The sequence below is a fragment of the Muntiacus reevesi genome, chromosome 2 (assembly GCF_963930625.1).
Source record: "Muntiacus reevesi chromosome 2, mMunRee1.1, whole genome shotgun sequence".
Lineage (NCBI taxonomy): Eukaryota > Metazoa > Chordata > Mammalia > Artiodactyla > Cervidae > Muntiacus > Muntiacus reevesi.
This window is the reverse complement of record NC_089250.1, coordinates 19669065-19695396: the sequence shown is the minus strand read 5'-3', so window position 1 is coordinate 19695396 and position 26332 is coordinate 19669065. Positions and strand designations below refer to the sequence as shown.

The window sequence follows — 26332 nt, the reverse complement described above, 5'->3', positions numbered from 1 at the left end:
ATTCCTGTATTTTAAAATCTTACCATGTTGTTATAAGTATACTCTCATTCATCAGAGTAAATAAACAAACCTGCATTAATGGGTTTCTGGGTGTAACAGTGACTGCCACATTCAGTAGTGTCACAGTAGCACTAACATTCCTAAGCTACCAGAAAATAGCAAAGACTGTCATTTCCTATAGCGATCTCCCTCCACCTAACCAGGTAACAGTGTCTCCTGAAGACATGTGATTGCTACCAGTTCAATCCAGCGGTTAAGAACCTAGACCATGGAGCCCAGTGGCCTGGGTTTGAATCTCAGCTTTTCCACTAACTAATCTTGTGAACTTGGTCAAGTTACCGAACTCTTCTGTGCCTCGGTCTTCTCATATGTGAAATAAGAATAAAGGAAAGGAAGGAGTTCAGGATTACCAGTCAGGAGAATTGGTTCTAATCACAACCTTTTTATCAGAGTATTAGGGGCTTACATAATTATATTAAAAACATGCTAGAAACACTTCATGAAAATTCAGTTATAAGGGAAAAGCCTGTCCAGTATTGATAAAAGAGAAAATGATACATTTGTCACCCAGGTAGAGCATACACTGGCCAAAATAACTTTCCCTTAGCTGAGAGAATAGGTTAACCAAGCTTTATTACCACTATGAAATTTTCAGCAAAGTTTTTATTTAAAACTCTAGTAGTGTTTTTCTCTACATGAAATTTAAATTTCATGTTCACTTTTCACTCTAAAACTTACAAATAATAATATGTTATATATAAGAATGTTACATATAATATAAGGATGTTACCATACAAGGATGATAATACCACCGAAAGCAAGGGACTCTAGTGAGGATTATAACTGACAGGCTGCTATCAAATACTGTAGCCATTAGCCAAAAACAACACAGTATAGTTACTGACTCCCTGTTTAAAGCTCTGGGAAGTGAAGTGACCCAGTGCCATTCTACCTAAGCAGAAGAGCTGGGACTCGACCCAGGTCAGTCTGATCACAATACACGTTCTTTTCACTACAACACAGTTGCTGCTTCTATACCATAAAGCTTAATCCAAAGCCCTTCTAAATACTATTAACACACAGAAAGAAAAGCCATAGTATAGCCATATAAATAAAGTCAGACTTTGGAGAGAAAAAAAAAAAGCAGTAGTGATAAAAGACACGCAGTGCAGTAAAGACATGCAAAGACAGAAAATGAAAGAAAATACGAACGGCAATTTAGAGACCAGCTTTACGTCCATAGTTTGGATTCTTGAAATTATTAATAGGACTCTTGTAAATCGGATTTTCTTGCTAAAGTAAAAGAAATAGTTTCTAATGATTTCATCAGAAAAAAACTGACATGTATAATGAGTGTTTAAACATTTTTATAAAAGAGAATTTTTACTATTTTTACGCTTCCAAAATTATTTTTTAAAAATTCAAGCAAATTGTTGTAAAATGCAAATGACTAAAGTTGATTTACACCTGAAAAATACTGAATATTGTCACTGCCTTCTTATATCAAAAGATGAATACAAGACGGCCAACGTTTGGCCACTCTAGCCTCCAACCCCACCTCTCAAAGCACCAATGCTGACATACATTTTCATCACTCACGGCTTTTAGGTTTTGTATAAAACCAGGTTACTGAGTTGTAATTTGCAGAGTAAAAATACCCTTTTAAAATACATAGTTTCATGAATTCTCAAATGTATAAAGACACCCATCTGGGCAATTTAGAGACCATAGGCTTAGTCCCTATCATAGGTCTGCCTTTTCTAGACTGTTACATAAATGGAATTACACAGCATGTAGTCTTTTGAGTGGCTGATTTCTACTTAGGTTTCTTTGTTGAATTATTAAAAAAAAAAAAAAAAAGAAAGAAAAAAACCAGCAGCAGCTTTCCACTGAATAGTCTGCAGTTATTTAGGGTTTTGTTTTTAATTTTTTTGGTCATGCCAAGTATGTGGGATCTAAGTTCCCCAACCAGGGATTGAACCCACACCCCTTCTATTAGAAATGAGTCTTAACCACTGCACCACCAGGGAAGTCCCCAGGATTCTATTTTATATAAGAAGAAAAGGCAAAAGAGCAGATTAAAATTATTAAGAAAATAAAAATACCACAGTAACCTGAAGAAACATTCTTACAATTGTTTTCTTTTAATGGAACATATTTAAGATGTTTTCTGTCTTTCACTGAATGCAAGCTTCCTGAGTAATAAATCCTGGGGGCAACTGAAATATTCAAAGGACTTTAGTAATCAGCTTTAAAGCTGATAAACAAGCGTTACATTTACTTTATGAAACACCTTCCATTTTTGATGTTTTCCAACTTACCGTGTCCCATTTGGCATTCATTTTTTCCTTTTCAAATTTGGCAAATTCCCTTCTGTCATGAATGATCATTAAAAGCTTCCAAATCAGCAGCAATGCAAGGCCAATAAGAACAATTCCAGCCACCACACCTGCTACAATTGGAATAATGTCTGGACCAGTGGGGCACTCTGTAAAGTAAAAAGCAAAGGATATGCACACAAGGGGGTTAGCCTGTGAAAGTGCAGCCAAAACTACAGAGAGCTATGCAGTCTCACAAAAGACACAGGAATTGAAACTCCAAGATAAGTACCTTGGGGCACACTATCCAAAAGAACCTACAAAAAAAGATACTAGAAGTAACAGGTAAGTTTACAAGGTCATAAGGTACATGATCAATAAATAAACATCATGTATTTCTATGAATTATACCAAAACTGATTTCTATATATTAGAAACTGAACCTTAGAAAATAGTATTATCTACAATAGCACCAAAATCATGAAATACCTATGTATAAACCTAATAAAATATGTATAAGATTTATATGCTAAAAATTACTGAACACTGAATTTAAAAAAAAACAAAGACTTGAATAAATTGAGAGATTTTATCTATGTTCATTGATTAGATGTCAATCCTCTCCCAATTTGATCTATAAACTCAATATTATCCCAATCAAAATCCTGGCAGGACATATGTGGATATCAAGCAAGTGAATTCTAAAATTTACAAAGAAGTAGGAGAACTAGGAAAGTGTTTCAAAAACACTTTCAGAAAAGAACAAAGTTGAACAACTTATATTACCAGATTTCACAACTAGCCATGAAGCAACAGTAATTGAGACAGTGTGATATTGGTTAAGGGACAGATGCCTAGATTAATGGAACAGAATCAAAGTCAGAAATAGGCCCACACATATTAAGGTCATCTTATTTTCACCCAAAGTGGACAAAGGTCAGCCTTTTCAAGAAATGGTACAAGAACTGCTGGAAATCTACCTACAAAAAACTAGACCTCCACTCCAGATACTGACAGCAGCCCAAAATACATTATGGACCTAAGTGCAAAGCCAGAAACCAAAACTTTCAGAAGAAAACACAGGAGAAAAATACTTATGAAGTTGAGTTATGCAAAGAGTTCTAAGGTAGTAAGAAGCAAGATCTACAAAAGAAAAACTTGGTAAAATTTAATGTTCTGGTCTTCAAAAAACAGTATTTGAAATACACACACCTGAAAATGCAAAATAATGACAAAGGCTTTAAAAAAGTTTGGCTGTTTCTTCTGAAGTTTAATATATGTCCTCTCCCCAATTCCTAACATTTATCCTAGAGAAATGAAAACTACATTCCAATAATAACTTAATCACAAATATAGAAAATTCCAAAGAATGTATTAAAATTTCCCAGGAAAAAAAAAGATAAAAATGACTCATCCCTTGATAAGCAGAACAAATTCATGCCATAACAAATTATCTTTCCCAGTGTCCAAGCCTAAATCAAACTGCTATTTAAAATATCATCAGTAATGATGTTACTGAGTACCTGCTTTCAGGCACTGTGCTAAGGGCTTTATATGGGTTACTGCATTTACTCTTCAAACGCTTTATAACATAAAATTTGCTTTCTCTTTCCCTTATTTCTTATAGTTAATTAAATACTGTTTTAAGCTTGATGAGATTTAAAATGTCCCAACTTGAATGTAAAGTAGTCATGTAAAGTAGCTGGAAGCTGTTCCTAGATGTGAGTGAGTGAAAGTTGCTCACTCGTGTCTGGCTCTTTACGACCCCATGGACTGTCCATGGAACTCTCCAGGCCAGAATACTGGAGTGGGTAGCCTTCCCCTTCTCCAGGGGATCCTCCCAACCCTGGGATTGAGGGGAACTGCCAAAAGCTCTAAGCAGCAGAAAGACATAAAAGAAAATGCAAAAAACTTTGAAATGATCAGATTTCTACCTGGAGTCTCTACAACATGAACAGTGGCCTCATTGTTCCCATTCACTGAATATGTGAAGTAGAACCAGCAGTCATCAACGTCCTTCTCCTTACAGTGGGACAAGGGATCCACCTGGCCTGGCTGGGGCAATTTGTCCCGATTTTCAACCTTGGTAATGTTGAAATGTGAACATTCCTGAGCACATGTGTCTTTCTTTTCTCCTTTATTGAAGGCTCGGCATTGAACACATTCTCTGTTAAAATGCAAATGATTATATTTATTACTTATAATAATATTTGCTTAAAGATTATTTTGTGGGCTAGACTCAAAATTTGACCAAATTAGGCCAAGAGAGAGGAAAGAAGATATAAATAAATGAAGAAACATATGACATTTCTTGGTGGGAAAACTAAACATAAAGATGCTAGCTTTCTAAGTAAAATTATAGATTTATTACAGCTCAAACTAAAATCCTCCAAAAGAAATAAGAGTAGTAAGATAAAACTAGCCCCATCAGATCTGAAATATACAATATAAAGCCAAAATAACTTTTGAAATGTGTTGGTGGTATTATGGTTCTTTCTACAAGGGACAAAACCTTCCATTTTATTTAGTCAAAAGGCAGTAAATAAATTAATTAGCAATTGGTAATACTAATTTAACAAAGGTTACTACATGGATTCAATTAAATACCAAATTCAGGCTGAAATAATGGTACCACCACACTCATAGGATACAATTCACTATCATGTGGCAAACACTAGCTATTGAGAATTTTTAGATTTAAAAAGTGGGCTTCAATGTGACAGATACTTTATTTACAGTGTGGCCTGGATTAGCACTGTTCTATGTACCATATGATCATACACAGGTGAACAGACAGTGAGCAATCACCTATCTCAAGCCAACTCAGAAATACTCACTTATGCTCAGCACAGACTCCAAGGCAGGTCTGACACATCTCACAGGTTGGTCCTTGGAACTTGGGGTCTGTACACTTACAGGCTCCACACTCGCAGACGCCGCGGCCATTGCAGATCTGTCCGTTTACGGCCAGGCAGGAAGTGGTATCCAGAGAACAGTCACAGGCACTACCGGTGTAGTTTGGGTTGCACTCACACACTCGACACTTGCAAACACCATTCCCTGCAATTAAAAATCTCACATCTCACAACAGTGGTAACAATATAAAATCACAACACTGAAAAGTGAAAACAATAATATTTAAGGAAGTATCCACGGGATGGAGTGACCCTCAATGCTGCCCCTTTTCTATTTATTCACTAAGCAAACTCGCAACATGTTTTATTTTATTAGATAGGACCACATTTTAAAACCACTTTCAGACCCATTCTCACCTCCACATATTAAGCCGTTGGATCTATCACAGTTGAAATTGTCACACTCGCAGAATTTGCCAGAATAAATTTCATTTGTATTGTCCCTCTTCCTACACACACACTGTCCACAGACACACTCTCCATTGTTGCTACAGATTTCTGAACTGTTTTCTTTCCTGCAGTAAGCGTCCATGTCTTCACTGTTCACCTCATCTGTGCTACATTCACAGTGTCTCCCAACACGTCCCTCGTTGCACCTAAACAAAGAGTCCAAAATTTCAGTCACATAAAATAAAAATAATTGAGAGTAACAAAGTGTTAATAAAGAGAGGAAATAAAACAATAAACATTATCTTCAGACTACAATTATATGAGAGTGTTTGTGCCATGTGTCACAGAAGTGTACATATGTGCATGTGTACACACACACACAGCCATTCAAGTCCATACAGAATCTACACAGGGGCCTAGGAAAAAACTCCTCTTCAGGAAAGTAACCATTCTGATCAAGATGAAAATACAATCTAGCAATGAACAGGTGAACACAACATTTGGAAACAAAGGATAAACTTATTTTTAAAGAGTGTGGTATGTTTTCAAAGGATATGCTGTATATTACATTTGCTATTATTTGCCCAATTTTTATACTAAAAGCTTATACCCAATTTTTAAACTAAAAAGTATAAAAACACACAACCGAAGGACTGAACTGATAAAAACACAACCCAAAATGTACATGGAAGTTTGAAAACCATACTAAACGTATCATTTACCATAATGTTTAAAAAAAAATTTATCCTAAGGATTCAGACTTTTCAGACACTTTTTAAAACACCTAGTGTTTATACACATTGTATATGGTAAATACACAAAAAGAAGGCAAAACATTTTCAAGATCTTTCAGATAAATAATATTTTCCTAAAAATGTATCTACACAACTCAGTCAGGATATGACATGGAAAATAGAAAATGTAACAGTTTGTTATTTAGAACAAACTAGTAAATGATGGCAAAATACTAATAAAATAAGTCATTAATTTTCCTCATGATTAAAAACCCTTCAAAGTCTAAATCATTTGGGAGCTGACAGTTGGATCAAAATAGTCTTCTCTCCTGTTCTAAAAAAAATAGGAGAAAGATGAAACAGGAAGATTTACAGTATAAAAATTAAAAATAATTTGACTTAAGTTCTGTTAGTAGTAGATTCTATGTTCTGAAAATAGTGCTTTCTTAATTTTACAAATCTATGAATTTTTTAAAAAATTATCCTAACAATGCAGAAGTACATGTAATAACAAGCTGAACATCCTTTATTAATTCCTAATTCCAGTTCCCATATAAAATCACTTATTATTTTCTATAAGCTTACTGAGCTCTAGAGAGTTCAGATTGCTATCACGAGAAAAACCCAAATGCTACCATAAACATTTGTTAAATAACATCTTGGATGGCTACAAAAGTTTTTATTTTAGAATAAAAGGTAGTCTGCCTAAGGAAAAAAAGGCAGAGAAGAGCTTTCTATAAAGAACACACAGACAAGATGATCAAATTGATCTTGTGGTGAGCAACAGTAGCTGGAAGAATAATTTATCGGCCCCCACAGAGACTTTCTGGGACGCTCAGACAGGCCGGCCTCCAGCCGTCCCGGCTGCCATGCCCCGCACCGTGCGTGCCGCCAGCTCACCTGCAGGCCCCACACTCGAAGGTCCCGTTGCCGTCGTGGCACTTAGGGCTTCCTGGGATGCCTTCACCCTGGCACTCGCATTCACAGATGAACTGAAGGATAATCTCCACTTCCTCAGTGAAGCCCAGGGGCTTAATTTTAATGGTTTCAGAGTTCTTATTTGGACATTTATTTGCAGTTATGCTAATTTCAAATTGAACCTTAAAAGGAAAACAAGATAAGTTAAAAACTAAGCAATTTAAATCTACTAAAAATTTTTCAAAAAGCTACTCGAGTTATATTTAACTGTTTCTCAAATTATAAGCTAGATTGCTCATAAACAAGTAAGCTTTTTCTTTTATTTCAGAAAAATGTTTACAGAACATACCTCATCCCCAATGGAAATATTAGAGCATTTTCTCCCATTTTCCCCTGTTCCATTCACCCCGTTCTTGCAGTAAGACTTGTAATTTATTGTTACTCCTTCCGGTAATTTGCTGTTTTCCAAAATGACTTCTGAAGAAAGGGACTAAAAGAAAGACTAATGAAATAAGAGGAAAGGCAAACAAATGATACTATAAAATAAGCTGAATTCATAAATTCCATAGATAAAATGAGCTGTTAAGGAAACAGTATTATTTAAATATTGGAAGCCTAATCTTGAGTGACTAGAAAACCCAAAACCCAGAAAAATAGGCTCAAATAAGTAACAACCCATTATTCTAAATAATGTACATGACTGAAGAGTGTTCTGGTTAAAATTTTAATGATGACACAGCAGAGGCCTAATACTAATTATGAAGAGTTCTAAGAATTCAGAACACTTTCTTTCCCCACTTGCAACACACTCTCCTCTGCCCTGCTTCTAGCTCACTAGTGTTAGTCGCTCAGTCATGTCTCTTTGCAGCCCCACGGTCTACAGCCCACAAGGCTCCTCTGTCCATGGATTTCTCCAGGCAAGAATACTGGAGTGGGTTGCCATTCCCTTCTCTAGGGGATCTTTCCAACTCAGGGATCAAACTGCGGTCTCCTGCATTGCAGGCGGATGCTTTACCGTCTGAGCCATCATCACTAAGGACAGAGGTTAATAATCTACTACATAGGCTGGAGACCAATCTGCTTAGGGGCCACTGCAGGCCAGCCCCCACTCCCTCCAAGAAAGAAAACCCAGAGTGGAGGATTCAAGCCAGTGCTTTTGAAGAACAGCAGAGGGCGCAGGACAAACGGAGAAAGCTGCAGCGGCAAGTTCGGTCCTGGTCCTACCTTTCCAAGGATGGAGTTAGAAAAGCATTAAGATATGCTAACGACTACGGGGGTGACAGGGGAAAACCAGAATCTAGAAAGTCTGTAAAAATCTAAGTAGGGTCTTTCCAAAACATTTTGGAAACCCCTGGCATGAGGCAGAAAATAAAATTCAACTCGTCGAAGGGCTGGAGCTGGTGTATGCAGCACAGGATGGTTACCGTTGTATTACAAAGGCCTCCGATGACTTAAAACAGTTACTGACCAAGGCTTAATGAATATCCCTAAAGTACTCGGAACTAAACTTGAGATGAACAATTCCTCTTTAATTTCAACTTCCTTCCACATGGGGTAAAGATCTTATAAATCTTACTTTAATAAGTCATGTATGCATTCATATATATTTTATGGTACATACACATATGACTGTGTATGCACCACTTGAGAACAGAGAACTATGTACAGAGAAATATGTACTATGTACAGAGAAATATGGCAAGAGAAGAATTAGCAAAAAAAAAAAAAAAAAAAGCTTTTCTGGCACAATTCATCAAAATCAATGAGTCTATAAAATGAAGGGAAATAAAGAAGACTGAGGTAATCCTATAATCTAAATGGAAGCTGTTTCATACTTGTTTTTCAAAAAGGAGACTTATTAGTGACATTCAAACAGAATTTAGAAATCCGTCCCCCGCTATGCCTTTTATTTTGCCTTGCAAACACATTTTTGTAAGAGAATGAGTTCTTCCTCCACATATAGAACTTTACATACAAGTTTTACATTGTCTTCTGGGGCCTGCTAAATTGTGTATGAAAGGAGTTTTACTTTTTTGAGCCAAGTATTCTCAACAGGGTACTGCCCAAGACAGATCTTACTTAGGATGCACTCACATTGTACGCGTCGATGATCAACTGAATCACATTGCTGGAATTTGCAGATAATGTTCCCACTGCTGACTTAGGGATCAAATTTTTCAGTTCCTGCAATTAAAAGATAAAACCTGTAAAATTTGACTAATTAGTATCTACTAAGTACCTACTCTTTATTTTTAAAAACCATTTCTTGATCTATATCCTAAATAAGGAGTCAGACCTAAAAATAACTAGTTTTCCAATGTAATACCACATTTGTAAAATCTAGCCTTTCTATCTGATGACATTTTCCCACATTTCAATTCAGGCATATCAATGTGCCTTTGATGACTAAACATTAAGGATCTAGAAATGTGTTCCTATTTTGATCTCACACGTATATATTTACCTTGTAAACAGGCTGAAATTCTTCAGTAACTGCAAAAATCGTCTGGATGTTATTTTCGCTTAGTTTCTGGACAAGGTGAGCAATAGAAGGATAATCCTAAGAAATTAAGTAATAAAATTTAGTATGTAATTATATCCAATCTACTCCAGTTTTGTTTTTTTTTCAATCTACTCCAGTTTTTTAACACTTTCTGAAAATAATGATTTGCAGATATATCTGGCTTATGCAAGATTCCCTGAAACAACAAAAATTATTGCTGAACTGGGTGCTGTCTAGTGGGTTTCTAATCCTTTTGTATCTTTATGTGTGCATAAAAATTTCAATAAGAAAGATTTTTAAAAGATTACCTATGTATATTAAATGTCAGAACAATGAAATCGAAGAATTGCCATAATTAAAGGTTATATTATCACTAAGAAAAGGACGAAGATTTGGCAAGGTTTAGATTTCTTCCAGACCTTGAATAAACTGTCAATGTTTATCTTCTGTAGAGGCAGGAGGCCTACTTTCTTAGGTCATATATAAATAAGACAAGGAGTTTATTTAAAACTATACAAATGATGTGTTTAGACACAGTATCAACTTGCTACTCCTTGATGGGCGGAGTGAAAGGAGACAGAGCTTTGGGCTGGGGTGCAGGGCCAGGGTCAGCAGCTCCCTTCACCGCCAGGCCCCCAGCTACGCGGAAGGAAGAAGGCTCAAAGTCACAGCCTCAAAACAGCAACAAAGCTTTCCTGCACATTAGGTCAGGGCCCAACTCACCAAAATAACAAAACCCCAACCCTCAAAAACCCACAAGCCCATTACCCATAATACTCTAAAAACCCGAATCCACTTAATATGTAAGGTGCTAAGCACTCACGTAATAATGGCTCATTGTGTACACGTCATTTTCCAGGTGACACTGTCCATCATTTGGTAAAACAATGCCACCAAGTTTCCCATCTCCAGCAAAGTGAAACCCAGCATCCGTGGAAAACACCAGCAGCCGTGTCACATTCCTCCAACCAATCAGTGACTTGAAAAGAAAAGGATTTCAATATTAAAATACTACCTACAGAAATCCAGCAAAGATCAAATCTTTAATCTTTATACAGGCTACCACTATACTTTCAACTTAATTCTGTATTTTCTCTTTTCACAATGCTAATAACATCCTTGCTGATAAAGGCACAGAGCCCGCTGAATAAAACTCCCCCACCTCACTGTAACACCTCACCTTGCCTAGGTGTCTGTCTCAGCTCTATTTTTAAAAATTACCTTTTAAAGTCAATGTCCCTCTCCCCACTACAAGGTAGCTCCACTCCACACGGCTGGGACCACATCTGGTTTCGTGCATCATCTTATCTCCAGTAGTAGCGTTGTTCAGTTCAGTTCAGACGCTCAGTCGTGTCCGACTCTTTGCAACCCCATGAATCACAGCATGCCAGGCCTCCCTGTCCATCACCAACTCCCAGAGTTTACTGAAACTCATGTCCATCGAGTCAGTGATGCCATCCAGCCATCTCATCCTCTGTCGCCCCCTTCTCCTCCTGCCCCCAATCCCTCCCAACATCAGGGTCTTTTCCAATGAGTCAACTCTTCGCATGAGGTGGCCAAAGTATTGGAGTTTCAGCTTCAGCATCAGTCTTTCCAATGAACACCCAGGACTGATCTCCTTTAAGATAGACTGGTTGGATCTCCTTGCAGTCCAAGGGACTCTCAAGAGTCTTCTCCAACACCACACTTCAAAGCATCAATTCTTCTGCGCTCAGCTTTCTTCACAGTCCAACTCTCACATCCATACATGACCACTAGAAAAACCAGAGCCTTGACTAGACGTACCTTTGTTGGCAAAGTAATGACTCTGCTTTTTAATATGCTATCTAGGTTGGTCATAACTTTCCTTCCAAGGAGTAAGCGTCTTTCAATTTCATGGCTGCAATCACCATCTGCAGTTATTTTGGAGCCCCCCAAAATAAAGGCTGACACTGTTTCCACTGTTTCCCCATCTATTTCCCATGAAGTGATGGGACCAGATGCCATGATCTTAGTTTTCTGAATGTTGAGCTTTAAACCAGCTTTTTCACTCTCCTCTTTCACTTTCATCAAGAGGCTTCTTACTTCCTCTTCACTTTCTGCCATAAGGGTGGTGTCATCTGCATATCTGAGGTTATTGATGTTTCTCCCAGCAATCTTGATTCCAGCTTGTGCTTCATCCACCCCAGCGTTTCTCATGATGTACTCTGCATATAAGTTAAATAAGCACGGTGACTATATACAGCCTTAACGTACTCCTTTTCCTATTTGGAACCAGCCGGTTGTTCCATGTCCAGTTCTAACTATTGCTTCCTGACCTGCATACAGGTTTCTCAAGAGGCAGGTCAGGTGGTCTGTCATTCCCATCTCTTTCAGAATTTTCCACAGTTTATTGTGATCCACACAGTTGAAGACTTTGGCATAGTCAATAAAGCAGAAATAGATGTTTTTCTGGAACTCTCTTGCTTTTTCGATGATCCAGCAGATGTTGGCAATTTGATCTCTGGTTCCTCTGCCTTTTCTAAAACCAGCTTGAACATCTGCAAGTTCACGGTTCACGTAATGCTGAAGCCTGGCTTGGAGAATTTTGAACATTACTTTACTAGCATGTGAGACGAGTGCAATTGTGCGGTAGTTTGAGCCTTCTTTGGCATTGCCTTTCTTTGGGATTGAAATGAAAACTGACCTTTTCCAGTCTTGTGGCCACTGCTGAGTTTTCCAAATTTGCTGGCATATTGAGTGCAGCACTTTCACAGCATCATCTTTCAGGATTTGAACTAGCTCAACTGGAATTCCATCACCTCCACTAGCTTTGTTCATAGTGATGCTTCCTAAGGCCCTCTTGACTTCACATTCCAGGATGTCTGGCTCGAGGTGAGTGATCACACCATTGTGATTATCTGGGTCATGAAGATCTTTTTTGTACAGTTCTTCTGTGTATTCTTGCCACCTCTTCTTAATATCTTCTGCTTCTGTTAGGTCCATACTATTTCTGTCCTTTATCAAGCCTATGAAATGTTCCCTTGGTATCTCTAATGTTTGTGAAGAGATCTCTAGTCTTTTCCATTCTGTTGTTTTCTTCTATTTCTTTGCATTGATCGCTGAGGAAGGCTTTCTTATCTCTCCTTGCTATTCTTTGGAACTCTGCATTCAAATGGGAATCTTTCCTTTTCTCCTTTGCTTTTCGCTTCGCTCCTTTTCACAGTTATTTGTAAGGTGTCCTCAGACAACCATTTTGCCTTTTTGCATTTCTTTTCCATGGGGATGGTCTTGATCCCTGTCTCCTGCACAGTGTCACGAACCTCTGTCCATAGTTCATGTAGCACTAATAGGTGCTTAGTGAATAAACAATGTCTCAGCCCACACCCAACTTTGAATCTAAACACTGTTACCTCCCCTTCCCACCCATACCTACTCCACCTTCTGGAGCATGTACTCCCTTTTATCAGTCACCATATTAAAAAAGCCTCCCCTTTTTAATTCTAGAAAAAAGGATCTTCCTCAAAGACTTGACCCTGCTTAATTCCACCCCTTTTAATCCATCAGTACTGTTTGTTCATTTATTTTATTCTCCACCTTATTCAGCAAAAAATTTAAAGTAGTGGTAAAATGCCCTTGAATGGTAATTTCATAATTATCTGTCTTTATTTACTCCGTACATCTGTATATATCCTCCTAAAACTATAAAATCCTTGAAGGCAGGAATTAAGTTTATTCATGCTGGCAGACCAGTTGGAATATCTGTCTCTTCTGCATTTAGAGAAGTAAGTGGAACAGTTACTCTCAGTCAGCACAGGGAGCAGAGAGCAGCGGCCAGGATACCATGGCCTGTTTTAATCTCAAGGCTGAGGTTCAGGCAGAGACAGCAGAGAATGCTTTCTCCATACGAGCTTCTAGTGGGATCACAAATGAATGGCTGGAGAGGAAACAGGCATCAAGCTAGGCACCGCCTGGAAAACTGCTCTTCCCCTTTAAAAGTGGAGACTGTCCTTAACCTGCATCTACCCTGGTGCAAGTCAAGAGTGACCACAATAGTTGTTAGCTGTTTGCTGGCTACTTGCACTATCTATGGATTACCGTATTTAAACTTCCTAAGGTGTATCTGTTATTATCTCTTTAGGAGAAGGAAACAGCCCTCTAAAATGGCAAGGAAACTGCCTAGTGGATGAACAGTGATGGGAACATTTGAAGCTTTGTCCTAACAGTCTAAAGACTGTAATCTCAAGCACTATATTATATTATCATCTTGGGTATCAAATAGCATACTAAAACTTGGTTGAGTAACCATTAAGAAGCATCTGGAAGAGAAAGGTCTTTTAGGGCACAGGGGTACTACAAGGAAAAGGGCAGGGGGGGAATGAGACAGATAAAACTTCATCTAGCTCACAATGTTTCCTACTTCCGTCCTCAGCTACATCATTAAAAGGTCACCTAAAATTTTCAGCTGGTAATTGGGTCAAAAAATTCTAACCACCAGTCCAATGGAGGGTCAGCTTACTGTCACTAAAAATCTTGTAATTAAAATTACAAACATTATATGACTTCTCAGAATATTCTCATATAGCTTTCAAATTAAGACTTAAAACTTTCTTTTTAAATTACTAAGACATGGGGAAGATGCCTCTCAAAGGTAAGCAGAAGAAAACTAACCAAAGGAAAATGGTGTCTGAGACACAATCTATTTCAGCATTTTTAATGTTCCTGGTGACGTCTCAGATAACCCCAATACCATCTCTGTCACAAAGCTGGAAAGCCAGGGTACCCTGAGCCTCTTTAAAAAACCCAGAACACCAGCTAAAGCTACACTGCCCCACTGGTTCAAATGGTGAGCATTTTGGCTTTCAAAATCCAGATTAACTATGCTTTTTTTTAAACCACTGGCAGTTGGGAGGGAATTTAAGGGATTTATCAGTATGATATAGAAATTAAGGTAATATTTTCTGACAGAAAAATCACACTTAAAATCCACACAAATAATATCCCCTTGTAGAGAATGAATGCACTCACTCCACAAACTGCAACTTGCATGATTGCATCAAAGCCACCTTCTGGTGAATCCAAATTTCCAGATATGCGCTGCTTGCCGACAAGTTCATTAAATACTTCCCCTTTATCAGTAAGGCTGAGCACATTTTTGTAGCTAAATGGGCTCGTGCAGTTCTGTTCATTTGTGCAAGGGTTCCTGAGTTTAGCTGGTGTTGTGCTAATGTAAGGCATCACAGTTTTCTCCACAAAAGAGCCAAACCCTGTGGAGGGAAATACACATGCAGTGATGATGGAGGGTGGATGGTTAAACCGCATTAAAAAAAATCAAGTTAAGTAATCAACATGTTTATAAGATCAGCAAACGAATGAATAAATTCCTGTAACAACAAACATGCAGTTTATTATCTATGTGGTGTGATGTGTGTCAAGTAATATGGCAGCCTGTAGTAAGAAGGGCTTCCCTGGTGGCTCAGATGGCAAAGAATCTGCCTGCAATCCATGAGATCCAGGCTCCACCCTTGGGTCGGGAAGATCCCCTGGAGAAGGGAATGGGAACTCACTCCAGTATTCTTGCCTGGGAAATTTCATGACAGAGGAGCCCAGCAGGCTACAGTCCACAGGTCACAAAGAGTCACACAGGACTGAGTGACTCTTTCTTTTTTATAGTAACAGAGGAACAAAGAGGCAGAAAAATCATTAGCCATGTGACAGGAATATCAGTCCTTTCAGGAAAAAAAAGCTAAAATCCAGCATCCTAATCTCACATGTATGTAGTGAAGAATAAAACTGCCAAGATTTACACAAATGAAAATTATTAATTTTCTCAAAATTCCTACCAATTCGGAAGTCTGAAGTGATCCTCCTCATTTCATTCATCAAATCTGTTCCCAGACTTTTCACATTCTCCAAGTCATCTTTCATGGAGTAGGAGAGGTCCATGAGGTAGTAGAGATCGATGGGATAGTCTTCAGCCCGCTTGAATTTTAGTGTAAATGTCTGTGGCTCCCCTAATTAATGAGAGATTAGAAAACTAGCTTGCCAGCAATCAAAAGCAAATGGAAAAGACAAGTAAATCAGATTGATAAGGTCAACACTATAGAATAAACCATATTATTCACATAGTTTTTACAAAAACCAGGGCATTCCATAGGTAATTCAATCAATGGCTGTGTACTCTTTTTATTCACAAATACTTAAAATGCCAGGCCCCAGGAATGATGAAAAAGACAGCATTCCCAATCTACAGTGGGCAAGACAGGCAAATAGTGGGTTGCTAACTACGACAAAGGAAAACAGATAGGGAATAACACAAACTAGACGGGGTGGGTGAGGGAGGGTACACCAGATGTTTTAGAGACTGATGCTGTCAAGTGAAGACTCTTCTCTGTCTATGGGGTGCACTGTGTGCAGTGAATAAAGTTATCTGATTTTCACTTAAGAAAACCTGATGAAAAGTTTTAAAGATGATTAAAGAGACAAACTTGTTAAGAAATTATAGGGGAAAAAAAAGAGGATAAAGATATGAAACCAATAAGGACACAGAAGAGATGATAAAGACTCAGAAAATACACGAGTAGGAAGAGGTCTGGGTAAAAGGTCATTTAGTTTTTAACTTGCAGATTTTCTCTATATAGATTTCTAGTAGGCCGTTGGACAACTGTGTTCGGAGCTTGAGAGGAAAACAGCCTGTGTTGCAGCACACAAAGGGCTTCAAAGCCATGAGAGGAAAGCCAACAGTTAGGCGGACTACAAAGAGGAAGGAAGAGAAAAGACACAGAAAGAAGACTGGAAGGTACTGGTAAGAGATAAGAAGGAAAGCAGGAGTGCTATCGCAGAAGCCAAAGAGAGAACATTTTGAGAAGCTCAAAGGCATCATTTGTACAGAAGGGATAAATAAAGGAATAAAAAAGGCCTGACCGAGGGTCCATCGGGCCTGGGGTTTCAGGTGCCAGCAGAGGTTGCCAGAGCAGGTCTAGAGGCACCAGGCTGAAGAGAGGGCACCGGGGAGGGGGGGGGCGGGGAGGACAAGTGAGGCCTCTGAGTGGAAGGGGCTGGAGATTAGACGAGAACGGGGCATATTTTTTCTTTTTTCCAGATGCAGGACTGCGACAGATTCTTATGAAAACCTTAATATTTTAACAGTAGTGTACAAAAACAAAGGAGAAAATAGATTAAAATGTTATCTTTATGTTATATAGTTACACCAGAAGATGGTTATTTTTATTTTTAAAAAACCCACTAAATCTATTAATAATACTTTCTGAATCTTTAACAGAATTTACTGTGGACATTAGGCAACATGTCAGGTACATGGTCTGACAAATTATATCTGCCAAAAATTCAAAACATTTCTAGAAGTTAACATACTCAACATTTCTCAACAGAAACTTATATAACGTTGTCTGGAAGCTCAAGTGAACCCAAAGGCACTTCTAGAGTCAGATTTCCACACCTGATCGTAACTGCAGGACCAACTGCTGTGGCTGGATTTGAGTGATATCTTCTGGCTGCAGCTTCTCTGCTGTTCCTTTGCTTCGGTTCGTTACATTTTTATTTTTCTTTATATCTTTGGAGCCTCTGGGATTTTCAATGTCATTTGGATGACAGCCCTTCTTTTTTAAGGCTTCTAAATCATCACATCGAGCAGATGTAGGCATACCTTCTTGTAAAAATGTCTAAATGACATGTAAAATATAGGTATAAATATGGTATAAAATGGTCAAACCTTTTAAATAATTGCAAATAACCAATTAAATTGCAAAAATCAGGTAACATGTCTCTGGTTTTAAGCAAAATGTTGTTCCCTTCATCCAAACCATAATAAACAAAACAAAAACATTTCTCCTTGAAGGTAGTATGTTTATTACTAATATATAACTAGTATTATATTATTTTAGAAATATTTAGTAGGACTTAAGTGTATATTTTAACTGTTTCATGTTCAAATTCAGAGTATCTACTCAAAAAAATTTCTTTTGTGAAATTATTCAGCAGGGTTAAGAATCATTAATAATGAACATGCCCAAATGACAAATACTCTTCCCAAAATTTCCCTTAGAAAAATTCTTAGAAGTCTTTCATATTAGATAGCATTTTCCTTCATGATATTTTGAACAACTCAATACTAGGGAAAACATATGAGCCCAAAACTTTTTTTAAAAAAAGGAGACCAAGAAATTTACCACAGATTTAGTAAGTATTCTTGGAAGTTTAAAAAAAAAACTATTGGCTATTATCACAAAAAAGCCTTTTAGAATTTACTAAAAAAAAAAAAAAAAAAAAAAGAGCAAATGATTTTATAACAGGGTCAGAATATATTTCCATTGGGTGAATTTTTTTAAAAACAAAAAGTTGTAATGCTATGTAAATGGTACTTGTGGTATGGGGTAAAACTTCCAGTAGTGACGTGATTTTAAAATGGGTTTTATGTGGAATCTAGAAAAGTGGTACAGATAACCCTATTTCCAGGGTTTGGAAATAGAAACCTATTTACAAGAACAGAGATGCAGACGTGGAGAATGGAGATGTGGACACAGGGGAGCACTCAGTGAGGTGCTCTGTGAGGACCTGTGGGGTGGGAGGGGGGTGGGAGAGAGGTTTCAGAGGGAGGGGACATGTGTGCACATATAGCTGATTCACGCTGTGGTATAGCGGAAAGTAAGACAACACTGCAAGGCAATTATCCTCCAATTAAAAGAAGGATATACTGTACAGCACAGGGAATACAGCCAATACTTCTACTTTTTTTCCAATATTTTATAATAACTACAAATGGAATATAACCTTTAAAAATTGTGACTATGTTGTACGCCTGAAATTTATATATGATACGTCAACACCTCAATTTAAAAAAAAAAGAATGCTTGCCCAAAGAATCAGAGAACAAAAAAGAGTTACAATTTTTAAGTAACAGAAATAGCTACAAAATATATTCTTGTTTATAATAGGAAGGTGTGTTAGAAATGCATTAATATAATGCATCCAGGATCTTTTCTGTACTTGGAAAATAAACAGCAGCTAATAAATATTCATTACTACCATTTTTTTTTAAAAATGTGTTATTTTTATCAGATAACTCAGAAGTACTTTTAGTGAAAGCAAAAAACTGCTGTTAAAATGTGTGTGTATGTGTGCTGGAAGGGGGGTTCAGGATGGGGAACACATGTAAATCCATGGCTGATTCATGTCAATGTATGGGAGAAACCTCAATACTGTAAAGTAATTAGCCTCCGACTAATAAAAAAAATAAAGGAAAAAAAAATGTGTGTGTGTGTGCGCACACATGTGTGCACTCACTAATGTCCAACTCTTTGCAACCCCATGGACTGTAGCCCACCAGGCTCCTCTATCCATAGGATTTCCCAGGCAAGAATACTGGAGTGGGTCACCATTTCCTACTCCAAGGGATCTTCCAGATCCAGAGATCGAACCCACATCTCTTTCAACTCCTGCATTGGCAGGTGGATTCTTTACCACTGTGCCACCTGGGAAGCCCTAAGATGTAAGGATTCTAAATAAGTTTTTCATTAAGTATGAGAAAGGGGAACAACAACAGTGTATACATGTATATCTGTGCATATCATTTTTAAATGTGTATTTATAATAGCCATTTAATCATTTCACATATACCCCTAAAAATTGTTTAGTTAGCCAAAAGTCTTTTTTAAACATCTTTTCATTAGGAAAACGAGGAAATGCCTTTCATTTAGGGTCGTTTTGTATTCAGTTTTATATGGTATTTATTATCTATCGATTTCATGGTGCTGCATAAAGTGAGGATATTCATAAAAAAGAATACACAATAGTTTTGATCAGTTTTTTTTTTAAGGGAAATGTAACACTAAATGAGAGCCTTTTTGTACCTGGAAAAACAACTGGAAGGGAATGCCACAGGTCTGATGGTTCAAAGTTCAAAGCTGCCCTCCCTTCATGTATGATCAAACCTAAAATGCTGCCAAAGGACAAGCCAGTGCACCATCCATCTCCAAATATTAGCCAATCCAGGAAATTCAGATCACAAAACTCAAGTACACATATCCCAAAATACCTTTAATAATTTAAGAACTGTGCCACAAAGATCAAAGGCTAAATTATTAAAAGAATAATTTGGCTAGGGTAACTCTAAACCCCAGATAAACTGTAACCTTCACAAAATGAATGCTACTGTTGGGAACAGCAAGCACCACTTATTTATGATCATCTAAGTGAAACTGCTAAGTGTCTCCAATTCTTGTGCCAACACAAAGGAAGCAGCTCATGCTCAATTTCCAGGTAAGAAAACCTGAGGTTTCAGTTAAGTAAGCCTTGTCTGAGACAAACTCAAGGCACTCCCTGTCTCCTCCACTGTCTCCAACTTAATTTCAGAACACTGTTTTTTGAAGAAGAGAAAGTTGCCAGTAGAAAAATTTTGAAATAACAAAACAAAAACTTCTCATTTTGTCTTTCAGGTCAAACAATATGAAACATCTGATACATGACCAGTAACAACCACAATGCAGGCATTTTGAATGTGGGGTTTTTACTCAGATAAGCCTTCATCCTTCTGATATTATTCACTCTGTAAATAAATTACATATCCTCAAAATGACTCCCCTTTATCTCCAGTTCCAACTTAATGTTCATTGTCCATTCATTTATTCAACACTTACTAAACTTGTGGAAGGTGCCATGTTAAGCAATATATAGAGATGACAAAAAATAAAATTTAAACCCTAACTTCAATGGGCTTTTATTAGGATATAAATCAAGTGTATATTAGTTTAATTAACACACAATTAGGCAGATTAATTATACCTTTCCCATCATAAAAAAGGGAAAATCTAAAATAGTTCAGTGAGATGGCTACAAAACAGAATGCACGCTACGAAAGTGAGCTACGTATATATTTTTAAGTTGTCTAATAGCCACACTGAGGGGGAAAAACAGGGAAATTAATATATGAAAAACATGAACATTTCAACCTGAATGATTTTTTAAACCACCAAGTCCTTGATCTCTGGCATGTATGAAGGCTGACAGCAGTTCTCAGGTGCTCAACGTCGCCGCACACGCCTAGTGGGCCCGGTGCGGGGCAGCACAGCTCCAGCCCACCATACAGGGCCACACACAGAGCCGACTCTCGTTCAACCAACACTGAGTGAGTGAGAAGTCACACCAAGCACTTCTCAAGGGTACAGTCTGGAGCAACACTAAGTGACGAGGAATGAATGGGAAGGCTTGAACAATCAATCTGACTTACTGAATTTGTGCACCATCCACAATTTGGCCCTGCTTGTATACACTCCCCACATGATTTGGCATTTGCTTTCAAACATCTATTTTCATCTGTCAGGAAAAAGAAAAATTAGGCTACTTAAGTTCGAGAGAGAAAACAATGAAAGATCAGGATCACAATGATAATACAATATACATGAACATGACACAGAAATACTATGAAGTTAGTTACTAAACTGACTCAGACCTACCCACTAGAGACAGGTGATTTTGGATCATCCTGGCGCAGAGAACAATAAAAAGACAGTTATCTTTCCTATCTTCTACAGCAAAGACTAGGTACCCTTCATCTATACATTTGTCCTTTTTTTCCCCCAAAGGTATAATTCCAGGCTATCACAAGTTGGTCATAATTGTCAAGAGTTTTCTTACCACTGGGTAAAGTGTTATTTCTTTCCATTTAACTCCTACCACCATACCCATACTCCCCCTCCAACCAGGCTGCTTCATTTTAGTTTGGTAAATACTTGAAAAGTCCATATTCATCCTATCCATAACAACTTGATTTTTCAGGTCTGTGTTCAAAGTATGTCATGTATTTCTTTAAATCCATGTAAGAATCAGCATGTCTGCCATGTAGTACACACTAACATGGACTGTCTCCAATGTATGTTTTCTGATTATAAACCCAACACACGCGCATTATAGAAAATTTGGAAAATACGTAAAAGCATAAAGAACTAAGTCACCCAAAACCTGCTCATTAGGAAATACATTTTTGTATATTTTTCCCAGTCTTTTGTTTATGCAGATAAATCAAAAAATAGCAAGGAAGCATGCAGACATTACTTAAATGAAATTGAGGACATACATTTTGTATACTACTTTTTATACTTAATTGTTTCATTCCAAATTCTTCAAAAACATGGCTTTAAAGATTACATATGCCACTGCATTAATGTAGCCTACAGAATGGGAAAATTTCTGTTATTTTTAATTGCATGGTTCACGTGGGCCACAAACCCGACACATATATACATACGTAACACATGCACGAACCCACTCAGATGACCATTCTTATCATGTAAAACTCAATTTCCTTATCACAAATTTTAAAAAAAAGAAACACTGAGGTGAAAAGATTTAACTTTTAACCTCTCTCCAGCAATAACATTCAAACACACATCCTCACAAGCAATGTACACACACCATATTCCCTTTTTTAATGCAAAGATTTTCTTTTCATTTAACATGTATAAATAAGAACATCAATTGTCGGTTATTTAAGGCTTCCTTTTTTTTTTTCTCCATATTTTTCCTGGCCATTTATTTTGTAAATTTTCTATTTTTTTTTTTTGCAAAGTTTTCTATCATCATGTTTTTAATTGTTTTTACTAGATCTCTACATTTGTGAGTGAAATTAAACTCTTATTTAGCTTCTCATTTTTTGGTGTTTTGACATACAGATAATGTATGTTTTTTATGTTACTGTTGGTCTTATGTAATTTAAATTTATTAATAATTTCCCTCATCTCTAGTATCAAACAGCTGTTCTCTGCAATGTATTTTCTAAGATTTGGAGAACAAAAAATTGGACATCCATCATTTTAGATTTGGGTGCACCATGGTTTATAAGAGGATTAAATTATTTTCAGCTTTATTTTGTCACTCTTCTATACAACACCAACTTTTTGCAAGACTTCTGATCAAACAGCAAGAACATCTTTTGGAAAACCAACTGTTCCTCCTTTCATTTTTTCAGATAGTAATGGATAGTTCATAATCTATTCTGCTACACATTTACTTTATTTCCTTCTAAAGATGTAATGCGCCTTTGCTTTCTGCGTTCACTGACACACTGTATTATACGCCCCAAAGATCTCTCTGTAGTACATTCTATTCCTGTCGTCACTCTGGGTGGTGGGTGGGGAACCTGACATAGGGCCTTGCAGGCACCGCAAGGAGCCCCGCCGGCAACTCTGAGAGAGGTGGGGCCGCTGCAAAGCCTTCTGAAGGAGCAGGACCGCCTGATTCAGGTTTTCCCAGGAATCTAAGTGGTCAAAAAGTGATACAAGATACTGAACAGACAAGTAGGCAACTTTATTTTTACCTGCTTGGCCAAACACACAGCAAACTGAACTAATCAATCCGATCCAGAAAATCAGTTGTAAATTCATCTGAAATATAAGATGTACAATGTTACATTTTTTTAAAAAGGGTTAACATATTAAGCATAATCATTCCCACTCACCTGATTTTCTGTTTTATAAACATAATACATCTTTTTCCCCAACCCTTCTCTGTACTCACCCTCCTCCTCTCCCCCCAGGTTCCCAGAATCCACTCTTGCTTTTCTCCAAATCAAATATAGTTTAATATTTAATTAACAGTGCTCAGAAAAAAAATGTCAAGCATCCTTACACCTAAAAACTATGTATTAAATCTCTGTCCCATGGAATCTGTTACCTCCTGTGACTCCGAAGTGGCCAATCGGACATATCCCAATGCCTCAGTTATCTCCACACTGAATTGTGAGTGTGACTGAGCCTGTCAGAATCCTGATCATGTCACCAGCTTGCTTACAACGTTTCAATCTTTTTCTTGTAAGGGTAAGACCATCATCTTGCACAAGCCCCCAATTCAGTTTTTGTGTCTGATGTCCTGTAACTATTTCCTTTTTAAGAAAATCAACTTCAATGCATGAAATTTGTAAAATATTCAGTTGCCTACAGTTTATAGATCTACTATCTACAGTTTCTAGATCTATAAACATATGAATTAAAGTTTTTCACAACCTTAATCTACATCTTACCAGAGTTGGTTAAACACAGCTAAAGTCATAGGTCACTAACTAACTGGTCACTGCTCTGGGACTGCACTCTAGTAACATCTGCCCCTTCCACAAGAACGCAAAAAACCCAAAAGCAAATATAACATGCCCTTGAACAAAGATCTGCTTTACTACTTATCAAAGAAATATAAATTAAAGCAATATAAAGTAACCTAGCAGGTAAAAAAATGGTTTTTATAACCCAACAAAACTTAATAAAAACTTATTGCAGGTGAGTAAGAGAAACCTGAGATGGCTCTGTAAGTTGATACAATTTGGGGGAAATAATTTAACAATCTATATCAAAAACCATTAAAAATGTTTCTGCCCTCTGGCTCAGTAAACGAACTACTAGAAACTCATCCAAAGGAAATAATTTAAAATATCAAAGGTGATATATACGCACAACACTTTCAGTATAGAACTCTAGCAAGTTGATAACAGTCAAAAATGCCAGTGTCCTCTACCCAAGATGCACAATGAGCAAAGGGCTAACTGAACCAACTTCATGGACTACTGGAGTCAAAAGAACAAAATGCAGCAACATCACAAGGTTTACATAATAATTTCTGGATGCGAAGAACACATTTTAAGATGACAGGTATGTAAAAATAACAGTATATAAACATATAAAGTAACCAGCGTCCTGGAGATGACAGTGTTATAAGCATAATATGAAGACAACGGGTTCATTTGTTTTTAAATTATTCTAGTATATTCTTCGTTTCACTTTCTTACTAAAAACAATATGGTAAGGAAACTGTGTGGAATTTTTTTCTTTCTTGGTAAATTTCCTTTAATAAGGAAAAAAAAATTCCTTTAAAAACCCTCATTTTTCAGGGGCTTTTGTTCCAGGATATAATACCACAGCTCCAGAAAAACACTTAAAAGTTCTACTCTGGGATCCTTGGGTTTCCTCTGCTGCCTAATGCTGCTTGCATTTTCTGGTTTTCCAGAGAAAAGCAGCATGAATAACTCGCACAGTTATCCACTTTGCAACCAAGCTCAGAACAGCCAGTTCTGTTATGTCCCAGTTCTGCTTACGCATCCAGAAGCCCAAATGAAGCTGAGGGCCACCAACGGTTCACCTTTTAAGGCCTGAATAAAAGGTTCAATGTGTAATAAATCCACGCGGACTATGATTTTGAGCAGTTCAAATACTGTTATCAATTCCAAAGTTATGACTAAAAGGCCCTGGACAGTAAGACACCCGAAGAAATGCCTGACTGTGATGAATGGAGCGTCTGAGCAGTTTCCACACAAAGGGAACAGAACAAATATCTGGTCCATATATGGACTCTGATCCATGGGTCTTCAGAATACAACCTGGATCACTTTTAGGACCAGGAGACTACCTTGGAAAACCTTTAAAATGTCATACAACTCATAGAAGACCACTCAGATAAAGTTACTAGGTAGCAGAAAATATTTCCTGACATTCTTAGGTCCCGTGGCTTTAAAAGACTACTTAACGCCGCTGTCTTTTCCTCTATAAACCTTGACACGCTGAAGCTCAGCCTTCTGAAGCCCTCTCGCCTCTGAAGAGCTCCGACCCCAGCGCAGACAGCGCAGGGTGCAGGGTGGCACGAGCAGCAGGGGGAGGGCAGCTCGGGACCAGCGGTGTTGTTCCCAGGGCGGCCGCCAGGCCTGCAGAGGCCGGGCTTCCTCCCCAGGAAAGGGAGCAGCCACCGGGGGCGGAGGGAGGTAGCCGCCAGGGTAAGGAAAGTCACAAGGGCCACACGCCTGAGACAGAGCAGTGAGGAGTGGCCCTGAGAAGAGGGGTGGTGAAGAGGCAGCGGGGCGAGGGGAGGCGGGGCAGGACGCCCCAAGAGCTCCCGAGACTTCCAGATGCCCCGAGGCAACACCGGTCAGCATGAGGTCTGGGGAGCACCCCAGGCCTGAAAACCCCCATCTCTGGAGGTAGGGCCGGTGACTACCTACCAGTCTCCGACTGACTCTGAGGATGAGAAAGGCGCCCTGAGGAGTCTCCCCACAAGAACAGCTCCCAAGAAGGGGCCCCCAGTGAGAGAGGCCTTCAGGTCCTGTCCTAACCCTGACTCTCCTCCTCTTCGTGAGCAAAGGTCTAGAAAGAGCCGTGAACCCGGGTCTCTAGTTCCTCCTCCACCTTGTAACGGGTGTCTGCCTCCTAGAGGCACATCAGTTACCACCGACAGAATGCACACAGCATCACTAACTACACCTCACCGTTCTTCCATAACATGCTCTATTCCCATCGACTTTACTAGTCCCTCCCCTCCTCCTGGAAGAGCTTCCTTGGAAAATGCTGCCAGGTTCTGTGCCCTAGTGGAGTTACAAAGATTTCTGTCTCAAGGAATTTTCCGTTCAAAGACAAAAATTACAAATAACTATAATGTGACGCGATGGTTTCTGTAAGGAAGATAAGCAAAGTGCACTGAGGATGTCACAACCTGCCAGGACAAGCTCCGAGGCTTCCTGGAGGCTGGAACCACAGCCGGCCCGCAGACAAACACCCCAGGACAGAGGTCCGCACGTCAAGGCCAGAGTCACGACAAGAACTGCAGTAA

General features: G+C 38.2%; 1 protein-coding gene across 3 annotated transcripts in view; it reads right to left on the bottom strand.

The window, feature by feature from the left end:
• ITGB1 (integrin subunit beta 1) overlaps positions 1–26332 on the bottom strand; it is a 44009-nt gene that overhangs the window by 4244 nt on the left and 13433 nt on the right. For 2 of the 3 annotated variants that reach the window (XM_065921066.1, XM_065921067.1), the window contains exons 2-15: positions 23067–23133; positions 20982–21067; positions 17196–17418; positions 15580–15750; positions 14765–15003; positions 10602–10757; positions 9740–9835; positions 9370–9459; positions 7625–7765; positions 7258–7457; positions 5591–5829; positions 5156–5378; positions 4253–4485; positions 2322–2488 (exon numbers count right to left, since the gene is read on the bottom strand). In XM_065921066.1, the coding sequence (XP_065777138.1) occupies positions 2322–2488; positions 4253–4485; positions 5156–5378; positions 5591–5829; positions 7258–7457; positions 7625–7765; positions 9370–9459; positions 9740–9835; positions 10602–10757; positions 14765–15003; positions 15580–15750; positions 17196–17418; positions 20982–21067; positions 23067–23133 (2331 nt within the window). Of the gene's footprint in view, positions 1–2321; positions 2489–4252; positions 4486–5155; positions 5379–5590; positions 5830–7257; positions 7458–7624; positions 7766–9369; positions 9460–9739; positions 9836–10601; positions 10758–14764; positions 15004–15579; positions 15751–17195; positions 17419–20981; positions 21068–23066; positions 23134–26332 lie in introns of those variants that run through there. The other variant, XM_065921068.1, reaches the window with a different exon arrangement.